The 13,461-nt window shown below is 32.3% G+C and overlaps 1 protein-coding gene across 1 annotated transcript; it reads right to left on the reverse strand.

Annotated features, from left to right (window-relative positions):
• Positions 1-1,841: 1,841 nt before the first annotated feature.
• Positions 1,842-9,686, reverse strand: LOC126769490 (protein maelstrom homolog). Its single transcript, XM_050488339.1, has 11 exons — positions 9,289-9,686; positions 8,996-9,197; positions 7,788-7,931; positions 7,404-7,634; positions 7,076-7,239; positions 6,862-7,005; positions 6,513-6,575; positions 4,739-4,814; positions 3,837-3,890; positions 3,330-3,404; positions 1,842-2,968 (listed from the first exon to the last, which is right to left on the reverse strand). The coding sequence occupies exons 1-11, from the start codon at positions 9,415-9,417 to the stop codon at positions 2,922-2,924; spliced, it is 1,329 nt and encodes a 442-aa protein (XP_050344296.1). The 5' UTR covers positions 9,418-9,686; the 3' UTR covers positions 1,842-2,921.
• Between the last annotated feature and the right edge of the window lie 3,775 nt (positions 9,687-13,461).

Raw genomic sequence — 13,461 nt, forward strand, 5'->3', positions numbered from 1 at the left:
GGCGCACTCGGCGCTTTGGACACCGGCGAGCCCCACATGCCCCCCCCACTGTTCCCGTGGGGGAAACGCGTAACGCGTATTTCCAGCGATAAAAAAAAGTTTTACCTAGTCTTGTCAGATGAAATGCCTCCACCAGCAGCGTATTAAATGCCTGTTACTAAAAAACAATTAACAATTAAAATGAAACTTCAAAATATTGAGTAAGTTTTTTAATGACAACTTAATCTGTAATGAAATTTTGTCATAATCCAAATTATGAACAAACATCAAGAAATCACCAAGTAACATTAAATATAATATTGATTTGACGTTGAAGCATTTATAATCACATAACATTTTTATTGAAAATCGCTTATATTGAACAAATGTTATAAGTACAAATGAAAATATTACAACTAATATAACAAAGAAACAGACAAAAAAAAAAAACAACAACAAACAAATTTAATTATAAAAATTAAACTCAAATCTTACAGCCATGAATATTATCCACTAAGTGGTATCGTCAACTAAATTTTATTAATCATATTGAATATGATTTTTTTAACAAATATTTCTTTGGAAACGTTAATGGCACGAGAATATGAATTATGGATAAAGAATATTTTTCAAAAATATATTTAGACATATTTAGGTACCTTATCATGTATACATACATATATCATGTTATAAAAAATAGTTTTTCATTTTTAAACCTCACACTTAATCAACCAAAGTATGAGGTCTACATATTTAGGTCCGTAATCGCCGAAAAAGTTATAACTACTTTAAAAAAAATTACTTTCGTTTAATTTATGTTAGATTCTCTATATAACCTTTATAGTTCAGGTTATGATACAAAGCTTTGTCTTAATGTGTTTTTTTAAGAAATAGTTAGGGTTAGTTTAGGGTGTGGTAGCTGTTTAGAAAAAAACAAAATAAACTAAAACTTATCCAACTGGCATTTCACAATTACTCAGTAACTCAATTTATACAGACCAGATTTATATTAACAACACACTCACCACTATACCTTAATATATATAACAACCAATATATAATATAACCACCCCTGGCTCGGTAGATTCCTCCTGGCGCGATGTATTTTATAAATAAGCCATAAGAATGTAGTAAACACTGCTTTTAAAGCTGCATATTATTAACACATATACTATGAAATATATGCTGAGCTAATTTTTGTGAATGTGTCATATAAAAAGCATTTATAATGAATATTAAAAAAAAATGGAGTCAATACAGCGTTTTTTTTTAAATTTAAATTAAAACTAAATAGCACCTAAAACTTAAGCAACTACAGTACTGGTGGTTACCCGTTTAACACCAACTGACCATATATTCTACCTCGTGAGGCAGCGAGTGTTTTTGATATTGGATGATGTAATATGGTGAACATCTAATGTATGAGCAAATACAATATTTCAATGTTAGGGGAGAGGAGACAAACCTGATTAATTTAATATGAACTGATTGATGTAAATGCTTTAGTATGTATAATGTAATGTTATTTATTTATTTTTTAATATACTGTGACATTATTCACTCACGGCCATCTGATCCCAAATTAAGCAGAGCTTGTACTATGGAAACCTGACAACTGATATACTACTTTTCTTTTGTAAATACATACTTGTATAGATAATTACACCCAGACTCAGACAAACAGGTATGTTAATGTCATGCACACAAATGTGTCCTGGGTGGGAATCGAAGCCACAACCTTCGGCATGAAAGACAAGTATCTACCAACCACGCCAACCGGCCCATCGAGTATGTATGCTATCATCATTGTGTTATGCTTATATATAATTAATACATATTTATTTAAAGTGAAACACTGTATAGCTACTTATATTCACTTTAATTTATCATAAAACTCAAGAATTTTAATTTCCTTTTTTCAAGAGTCCATAGCAGCATTATATCAGATATTACATGTTAATTCAGGGTCAATTATGTTTTACAAATATACTTAATACAATAAAAAATATAAAACAGCATTATTTAAGTTCTGTTTTGTTGGTCAGGAACTTAAAAATATTTTGAGATTCCTATTATATTCATGTTTCTAGAGGTTCTTATATGAAAATCATCATTCATACGTGAACAGATTATTGTCACTATTAAACATATTTTTTGTCATTTCACAAATTTATAAATCCAGCCATTTTAGATCTCAATAACACTATATAAAATTTGTGAAATCGTGTTAGCCTTACCGAAATAATTTCAGCTGTGTCACTTTACTATGAATAAATCTACTAAAAAATTAAATTTTACCACAAAAAATACAAATTTACATTTTAACATCACAGAACATTATCAGAGCGTTAAAATTTTAAATACATATATACTACACACATTACTAATACACATACCTAATAACTTAAGCTTGATAGCGACCTAATAACAAGATAAATGCTAAACTTAAATAGAAATGTCTTTTAAATGAACATCGAAGTTAATTTTAAAAGTACAACTACATGTGACATTGTAACCAATCGATAGTACAATTTTTTATTGTAATATGTATTTTTGTTCTATTTATTTTTTTAATTTTTAATATCATTATTAGGTCTAGTCAAATTGAATCTACACAGATAATATTCTGTATGAAATATATATATACATATCATAGAGTATGATGAATTAGTGCAAATTGAATTTTACGAATTTGCTGTCATAAATTTTGAGATCATTAACACTGATTAACGGGTTTTGTTTACACGTAATACTCATTGAAATATATCATAGACAATATAGGAACGAGAGTAAGTCGAATTACATAACTATATAAGAAGCTATAAAAATATCCTCATAGATTCCACTACAAGTGTCAGAAATAATAGTTAACGTTTAACATTAAGCACCCTGTAGTTAATTCCTTAAACAATAATAATTAATTTTATATAATTTTAAGCGATTTACTTGTCAAGTTTCAGTTTGCTAAAACTTGCACCCAAGCCTCGACCTGAAACGAATTATAAATTTTATTGACTTTTTATAACTGAATAAATACAAATAATATAATAATAATTTTTTTAAAGTTCTCTAAAAATAATAGCAAATTTAAAAATAGGACTACATGTCGCTGGAACAAATAATTATTGGGACATTTTTCACACACGGCCATGTGATCCCAAATTAATCTTGTACTATGGAAACCAGACAACTGATATACTACATATATTACTTTTCTTTTGTAAATACATACTTATATAGACAATTACACCCAGACTCAGGACAAACAGACATTTGGGAATCGAACGGAAAGGAATGGTGGGTATTTTTGACAGTTAAAAAATATTTCGAAGGTATAAAATTATTATAACCTCGTCCAGGTCTTTGCCCGAGACTGGGAAACTCGGCTTCTGTGAGCTCGGGTGCAACTCGAATAGCTTGAGAATCTGAAATAATGAATCAAATATAATCCTTTCAATTTATGCCTTATGGTAATATGTTATTTCTGTGAATACTGACTTAATAGCTTACTTGAGAATAGAACAGAGTAATTATTATTCTTAGAACAATTATTCAACCGGATTACGATTAAGGCGGAAAATCTCAAAAACTTTTAGCTGGTTTGCTCAGGAGACATTATAGTTGCATTGTGTGACCGCAAACACAAACGCTCTATTGTCACACTCAAAGTACGATGATACACGATCAGAAAAGGACACGCGCTTTTCGGTACGAAGAGATCGTGATGAGGCTGCCAAAGTATGTTAAATAGGTTGTTTCCATGTGTTATGTAATTTTTTATCTTTTCAGTGTAAAATAAATATTATACAAATTATATATAAAAAAAAATATATCGATCGAAATATATATATACTCACAATCTGCTTTGGGCATACGCAACGGCACGTGGACCCTGTTTTTCTTCTTTGTACCTAAAAAAAGAAAAATAAATTAACTAAAATTGGACTAGATCGAGCAATGTGTCGATTAATGACATAAAATAATAAGTTATCAAGTTTCCCTTTGAGGTTTGTCGTACCCCTAACTGGCTATGGGTATGCATTTGGCTTTAAAAACTCCCAATTGACAATTTAGTCGACTTTGCGAAGTACAGCAACTGAACTGGCAATGACTATTTATACTATATTCCAGCTTTAACAGCTGTGCTATATTGCTTTTATAGAAAAGGAAGGCGGACGAGCATATGGGCCACCAGATAAGAAGTGGTCACCAACGCCCATAGACATTGGCATTATAAGAAATGTTAACCATCGCTTATCACCAATGCGCCACCAATCTTTGGAACTAAGATGTAATGTCCCTTGTGCCTGTAATTACACTGGCTCACTCATCCTTCAAATCGGAACACAACAATACCAAGTACTGCTGTTTTGCGGTAGAATATCTGATGAGTGGGTGGTACCTACCCAGATGAGCTTGCACAAAGTCCTACAAGTAATATGATGCACTACAAACCATTCTTGATGAATATTTATTTAATACAACATTATATTAAATTGAAGTAATTATCTGCACTAAAGATTCGATAACATGGCCGACATTGAATACGCTGCTTTTTTTTAACGATAATGAATATAAATTATGTCATGTCAATTCAAGGTCAAAGTAATTTATATATATATATATATGTTATTTATTTACTGCTCCAACCAATCGCTATAGAATAACTGTTCAATGGTACCAAGCCCCATAGACTACGGTTAAACTCTACCACGAGCCAAAACTAAAACTCGATTATGCAATTCTTTAAAATACTCACTGTCCATGGAGCTGTTCATTGTTGTGTCACAGAAAGAATCGCTTGCTATAGAAGTATTGCACGATGACGTTGCTTGCTGTAATTAAACAAAGTTATTTTTTTATAACATGTAATGTTTGAGAAATATGTACGACCAGATCGGTTATTAAAGTGCCTGGATCATTCCTATGACCTAGCGGTTACCTATTTATCCTTGAGCTGTTGTCCTTAAATTATCGAATATACGTAGAATTATCTCATTACTTATCTAATAGAATTAGTCTTCAATATTATTTTTTTCTTGTATAAATAATCTCCATGGACTTATTGTCAGAGCATTTGGAGTATTTTTTTATGTTTTTCTTGACTGACTTTATTTTTGATCTGCCTGATCATCAAATAGAAATTTTAGAAATAAAGCTTCAAACCGCTGAGTTTGTTGTGAAGTTATGTATATAGGTGACAATCAAGTGTATCGCTTCTGTATTTAACAGATTTTCATTTTTGAAAAACAAATTATATTATACTTTTATTAAATAAAAATCTTTATGAAGTTAAATACTGTTAAATATTCAAGTCATATATTATATATCATACTTATGTGAATATATTAAAGACATTTAATTTTCATGTACTAAATTCTCAGATCAGAAATAATCTTGAGGAAACATGTCGAAGATGTTCTGTAATATCTATAAAACCATAATAAATAACGATATATACATAATATATAAATGAATAATCTCCAAATCCTTATGCTCATGATAGACAATTGCTTAATAGGAATATTTAGTAGGCCTTTAATGACTAGCTGACAAAAATATTTAATTGATATTGAAGCGTTCCAATGAGATGATCTGCCAGACTCCAGTTATAAAACGTTCGTGTTTTTTTTATTGGTAGGCGGACAGGCAATTTGGCCAGTTGATGATAAATGGTTACCACCGCCCAAAGACACCGTCACCATAAGAAATATTAACCATTCTTAAATTTGTCAATGCACCAAAAACATTGAGAACTAAGATAATAAGTTTCATGTGTAGTCCTACTCTGTAGTTACACTGGCTCACACATTTTTGAAACCGGAACACAACAATACTAATATTGCTTGGTGGTAGACTATGTTATGAGTGGGTCGTACCTACCTAGACATGTAAGCCGTATGACCAAATATAATATAATATAACAACAATCATAATAAATACAAGTAACAAACCGCCATAAATAATAATAAAGGCAAAAATTATCAAATGTTTTTATATTATGCAACATTAATGTTACTAAACAGATTATCTACCTCAGAATGTAGATGTCCAAATATATAATTATAATATTTGATACAACAACGTTACAATCTTTTCATCAATGTGGGAGTGTTATAAACAAAATGTAGTACATGTTAAAAAAAATTATAATGTTTTATCAAACAAAAAAGGAATGTAAAAGCTTGTAAATTTCCCACTTCTAGGCTAAGGATATATTCCAACAAGCGGCTTTAACGCGGTATGGTGGATACACAAGTGACAGCATTTCAGTGATTGTATATAGAAACATGCCGGTGATGGAAAAAAAAATTAAGCACATCTTGCTTGCCAGGGCAAGCAATTCAATCACGGAATCATCGATTAAAATTCAAATGTTCTGACCATTGGGTCATCAAGGCTCTCAAACTAAATAAGATTATATTTCAACATACTGTTACCGCTGTGCGACAGCGACAAGGTAATCAAGAGTGACTGGGTGATCAAATAATGTTTATGAACATCAATTATAATTATTTTATATAATATCTTACCGAATATCCAGCTACAGATGGCACTTGCCTAACTCTCTTCTGTTCCTTGTAAACATGGATGCTCTGAAACAATAAATACTATTTAAAAAAAATATTTATTTCTTGTTTTTTATTTTATACATAATGGTATTATAAAATGTTTTTCTTTGAAGTTTAAAATATAATGCGAAAATGAGGCGACAAATTTAAAACTACCCACAATTATATTATAAATCTGAAGAATTTGTCTGACTTGAAAAAACATATTTGGGTCAGGTTACATTATTTATTGTGAGAGGTGGATTGAACTACAAGAGCAGCACAGGAAGTCTGCAGCGGGACATGTACTGATGTGGCGAGAGGTACTGACTTCGAGGTCGAGGTCGGGCGGCGCGTGCGCGGCGGGACGCACGGCCACCCCGGCGGCCACGCAGCAGCTGTCCAGCACGGTGTAGGCCCAGCGCTTCACGCGCGACTGGCTGCACTCCACCGACATGTCGCAGCGCTCGTGGTGCTGTGGAGATATTGTCACGTCACCATACCGGTCGGTGTCTATACGGTACGATCGAGACTGAGTGGCATACCTCGCAGCCAATCCCAGGTGTGTATTTAAAGGAATCCTTTTTCAGTTGGAGTAGTGCTAGGGACTCTTTCGGAAAACCTTCGTCTGGTTGAGTCTTGAGCACGTTTAACATTGTAAAGAATAACAAATCCAACTTATATATGCGGAACAGAGTCTCATCTTCAGCTGTAAGCAAGAGATACTATTTAATAAATAAATAAGCAATGTCTGTTTTCATTTAAGTCAAAAGTGCATATGACCCAAGTATTAAAGATCCAATAATTTGATATATCATTAAGCAGCACATATACCATTGATTAATTATTATTTATTATTATTAAAATGATTACCTGCTTGTCTACACATTTGATGTATAAAATTCTTGACTGGCTCCACTTTATTGGGCATAGTGAATATTGGTGGCAAGAGTTTAGCCGTGTGATCTTCCTGCTTCAAATAATCAATGACGTTGGCCAAGATCTGCATGTAGTTACTGCGTGGCACTGAATCATCTGGCATTTCGAGACCGTATGTCTGGCTACCAAATTTCACCTCAGAAGTATATCCAAGTGGAATATCTCCTGTACAAAGAAAAACCTATATAAGAAATAATAATGGGAGCCACTCAGTACCCGCAGCAAAAGTAAAACTTATTTATGTCAAAAATATTTGACTCACACATTGCACATTAAAAAATAATTACTAAGCCTTATCAAAATTATGTAAGTAACTACCAGGATTTATAATCTCATGATAAGTATCCTTGATGCCATCTTGAATATTGAAGCGCAGCAATGTGGATTCACCAATGATATAATCATTTCCCACCGAGCAGTAACAATTCACATCCATCAAGTATATGTCCATTGTTTTAATACCTTTAACAATTAATAGAGGAATGTTTCAAGTTAGGTCCACATTCAATTTTATTGTAGTATTTTGATCGACTGAAAATCCTTTAACCAACATAGAAATATTACATTTATTTATTGATTGTCAAATTAGAAACGCACCAGTTCGGAAAAGAAATACATTGGCCTGAGAACAACCAAAGTGACTTTTTTTAAGTCTTGTAATTGTTTACCAGTTTTCAATGTAAAAAAAATAACCACGAGGTGATAGTTTCTCACTAACTGTACACTAACCTTTTGCACACAAGATTTTGTTTACAATTTATTTAATTTAGCAAAAAAGGCATTTTTAATGCTTTTTGGAATCCTTTTGTAAAACCATATACATTGTGCCCCACAAGAGTTACTAACACTATGCAATTGAGTAACAGGAGTAATTAGTTTGCGTTTGTTCTATTTACAATTGTTATGAGTATCACTATTTCTCAGTAAAAAAATGAATTTATTTAAATTTTATGGTGATTAAAAAAGCTGGTGTAGCTAAGCAACATTTACAATAAGACGTTTATATTCCAAATTTATAACATTTCATTATGTTTATACAAGATAAAGCATTTCTTTCTCAACATCACAAACCTGAACCAAAGTGAAAAATACATATTTAATTTAATGTAAATATCTCTATTTTATATTGTAAAGTTTATCTTAAACTTCTTTACAAGTCTACAATACTTGTAAAGTTTTGTAGTTTTGTTGTGTTTTTTTTTTTTGCTTAATGTATTTTGGGACATGTAGTTTTTTTTTTAATATAGACATTGACATTGTAAGAAATGTTAAACATCTCTTACATCACCAATGCGCTACCAACCTTGGGAACTAAGACGTTATGTCCCTTGTGCCTATAATTACACTTACTCACTTACCTAGATGAGTGGGTGATACCGACCCAGACGAGCTTGCACAAAACACTACCACCAGGTGTATGTATAGTGAGGTCAGGACATATTTATATTAGTCCACCATAACACCAAAAACTGCGCATATGCAAAGCTTTAAGTAGCTCACAAATCAATAAGATAAAATGTACATACTGTTATTAAATGCCCTCAAGTTGATCAAACTTATAATGTCTTTGCGTTCAAATTCTTCTGCTTCCCGAAGTTCCTTTTGAGCCTGTTTTATATAAGGCAAAGGTATACCAGTTGAGGTAAACTTCGTAGCAGGAATATTGGCTTTGAGTTTTTCTTTCTTTGCCATATTTTCGAACTTCAATCTTACATTTGGAGGTGCATCCTGCATATAGTTAAATAATAATCATAACATAATTTATAGTATGATTACGATAATTAGTATATAACATTAAAAGAGAAAATAAATTACTTACCCGCCAGGAGGGACCTGCCGCTTCAGCAACTTCGGCCATATTTCTATATACTACGCCTTTTTTACTTTGTTCTTCTTTAAAGTCCAACATGTAGAAGTAAAACGAATTTCCTGACGATTTTTTAGGCATTTTAACTTTTTAATAACGGGTTTTAGCGATAATTACAATTAGGAGTTTAATTTGTTGTACTTTATTTTTGTGTACCGCCCGTGTGTTTTATATATAATATTTAACTATGTTAATCTTGTTTTCTCAAATTTTTATAATTTATTCTTTTTCTGAGAAATAAATTCTTAAACCGTAATTACTTTTCGTTAAAATTACCAAGGACTCTAGTCCCTGACAAGCGATACTAAGTTAACTAAAGTAGGTACCTATACTACGAACTACCAACATGACCGAAATGCTCTCTGTGAATAAATGGTCTACGGAATAAATCAATAAAAGTTATCAGGGTTGCCAGTCGAGTGAACAAACTTTATTTTTATAACACTAAGTAACTGAAATCATACAGACTTAAATCTTATTATGCAAACGAATGAAACTCTTAAGAATTAATATATGACTAGTAAATTATCGATTTTTGACACTTTGACTTAATAATAAAATATGAAAAAAAATAACTAAAACTAGTTTTTCTTGTTTATTGTTAAAATTTGAAAGATAAACATAAGAGAATGCAGCATTAAACCTAGCTGATAACTGCGTTACAAATTAAAAAAAAAAATTAAGCACTTATTTCAATTTTTCCTGTTTATTTATTCATATACCTCGCCTATTAAGGAAGCACAAATACATGTAACTCCCAGCCAACCTCACCTGCATGTGGTGCATCCTGCCGATTAACAAACGAGGCTCTGGCGACCGACTAATGGCGATATAACCATACCATTAAGGCGTAACTAAATACTACAGACCGGTGATAAAAGTCACTTTTTCCTATATTTAGAATTAGTAAAAAAGACGCATCTGCCAGTATTTTTTATATTATTCTTAGACTTACAGAAACTGAGTTAGCAGTGCATAAATAAGACGTATTTCCAAATAATTTAATCAAGCACTAAGGAAAAAAGACGTTTCTAGTGGGTACTAAGTTGAAAAGACGTAAATGCGTTTATTTTACATTCAAAACAATAACAAGATAATAAGAACAAGAATAAAAACACAATTACACTGTCGTGATCATTATGTCAACGAAGAAAGACGTATCTGTGTTCATATGTCTTTTCATGATAGTACTAACCAAAATTAGTATAATGCAAGTGCCAGAAGCATCTCCTTAGTTTTGCATAATGTGTGGTGGAGTGGTGTGCACGGTAGGCTTCGCAGTCAGTTACGCCCAGGCAGGTGAGAAGAATAATATCTGAGCGACATGTGCCAACCAATATTCCATGGAGTTAGTCGTTATATTTATTACTTATCCGGGCTGAACAATTATTTATCTATCTTAGTGTTATAATTTTGTCTGAGCTTCTTAGATCTTTAAGAGTTATATTACGGCTTCTGTGAGTAAGCTCATCGTATATTTGTCCCACATTAAGAGACAGAAATCTTGAAAAAGTTGGTCCATTATTTGGTTTTATTTTTTATTTTAATAGGTTTGTGGTCATCACTACCCATTGACACTGGCACTATTAGAAATATTTAACATCCCTTACATCGCCAATGCTCCACCAACCTTGCGAAATAAGATATTATGTCTCTTATACCTGTAGTTTCACTGGGTCATTTGACTTGGGGTACCTTAGTGAGAATTGACACGAAAATAGTGTAAAGTTAAACAGCAATATGTCAAACAGCAATATATTTGATGGTAGAATATGTGATAAGTGTATGGTAGGGGTCTGGGTAGATACCCAGATGGGCTTGCACAAAGGCCTACCACCAAGTAAACATGGTACATACAAATGGAAGAGAGATAGAGAGAATGTGTGCTCGAGTTTTTGAATTCTTATCTAAGCAATAGAATCCAGAAGGCCGACATTCAAGACATCAATTCTCGGACCTTTTCTATTTCTTATATACACCAATGACCAGCACTTGTGGGGAACAAACATGATATGGTATTGTTTGCTGATGATACCTCTTTAGTTTTTAAAATCCATATGGATACAGATAAATCAACTGCCTTTCTTGATACCAACTTGGAATGACCCCTATATTAACGGATTGGCGAGTAGACTAAGCTCAGCGGCTTTTGCGGTTAAGAAAATAAGACTATTTACCGACATTCAGTACATGATACAGTTCGCTTTGTATGTTTTGGTTATTTTTACAATATAATGTCTCACGCATTGACGTATAATTTATGAAGAAATTACAATATTCTTTTATCCTGTCAAATGTTACATATTGTCAGCTTATTATGTACAATTCTTTATGCGGATGTCATTATAGGCCATGATATACTGAAAGATCATTCGACATTAGAATTTATATTTGGAGGTAATAGAGAGCCTTTAAAAATATGCAATGTTATGAATGCATCTATTCCGCCTGTGTCTTTATTTACTAACTTGGCACTGGATATTAAGCCCGTGGCGGTAAAATCTAGACGATATAGTATAGCAGATAGCGATTTTATAAATATTGAAATTTTAAATCTTCTAGCAGATGGAGTTATTGAACCTAGCATTTCACCTTGGCGTGCTCAAGTCCTTGTTACTGGAGGAGGAGTACACCGAAAACGCTTAGTAGTAGATTATTCACAAACTATCAACAGATTTACACTTTTAGATGCATATCCTTTACCAAATATAGAAAATATAATATCTAAAGTTGCAAAATATAACTATTTCATTCAAATTGATTTAAAAAGTGCCTACCATCAGATTCCAATACTAGAAAAAGAAAAACTTTATACTGCTTTTGAAGCCTGTGGTAATCTATGTCAATTTACAAGAATACCGTTTGGAGTCACAAATGGAGTAGCGGCATTTCAACGAGCTTTAAATTTTATAATTAACACAGAACACCTGAAAGGTATATTTTGCTATTTAGATGATGTTACTGTGTGTGGAAAGGACAAAGATGATCATGATCAAAACTTAAATTGTTTTATGGCTGCTGTCAAAAAGTACAATTTGACAGTTAATGAACAAAAATCTATCTTTGGTGTCAATTCTATTAATCTGCTTGCATACAATATAACTATAAGACAATACTGTCAAACCTGATTCTGATAGATTGAAACTGTTACACCTGCCAATTCCTACAAATAACGTTGAATTAAAAAGAACATTAGGTTTTTTTGCTCACTACGCGAAATGGATAAAAAAAAATTCACAGAAAATACATCCATTGGTTGGTATTAAGTCTTTTCCCATCGATGATACTGCAAAACATTGCTTTGCGTCATTGAAATCAGAAATAGAAAAATCTACTTTGACAGTTATTGATGATAATGAGCTTCTCATTGTAGAGACTGATGCATCAGAATTTGCCATTGCTGCATCTCTTTCTCAAAAGGGGCGTCCTATAGCTTTTTTTTCTAGAACCCTTTCAAATTCAGAACAACGTCAACCTTCAATTGAAAAAGAAGCATGTGCCATTGGAGAGAGTCTTCGCAAATGGCGTCATTACTAAACTGGTAAACACTTTTTACTTTTAACAGATCAACGCTCTGTTGCATTTATATTTAATCAAAATAATTGCAGTAAAATAAAAAATGAAAAGCTTGAACGATGGCGTCTCGAATTATCTTGTTTTAAATATGACATAAGTTATCGTCCGGGTAAAGAAAACACAGTTGCTGATGCTTTATCAAGAGTATGTGCTCACATGAATACTGATAAATTACGAGAGTTGCATAACTCTCTCTGCCACCCTGGCATTGTAAGAATGATGCATTGGATTCGTATGAAAAATTTACCGTATTCGGTAAATGATATAAAGTCTGTTACACTGTTTTGCCCAATATATGCCGAAGTTAAACCTCGCTTTATACAATCTAAAGGTCAACTAATAAAAGCAACAGCACTGTTTGAGCGACTAGACATTGACTTCAAAGGACCTTCACCGTCGAATACTTCAAATAAGTACTTATTAACAATAATTGATGAATACAGTAGATTTCCTTTCGCATATGACTGTAAGGAAATGACAACTTCAACTGTTATAAGATGTTTACAAGATTTATTTTACATGTTCGGAACACCTCTTCATATACATAGC

This window comes from Nymphalis io, chromosome 7 (genome assembly GCF_905147045.1).
Source record: "Nymphalis io chromosome 7, ilAglIoxx1.1, whole genome shotgun sequence".
Lineage (NCBI taxonomy): Eukaryota > Metazoa > Arthropoda > Insecta > Lepidoptera > Nymphalidae > Nymphalis > Nymphalis io.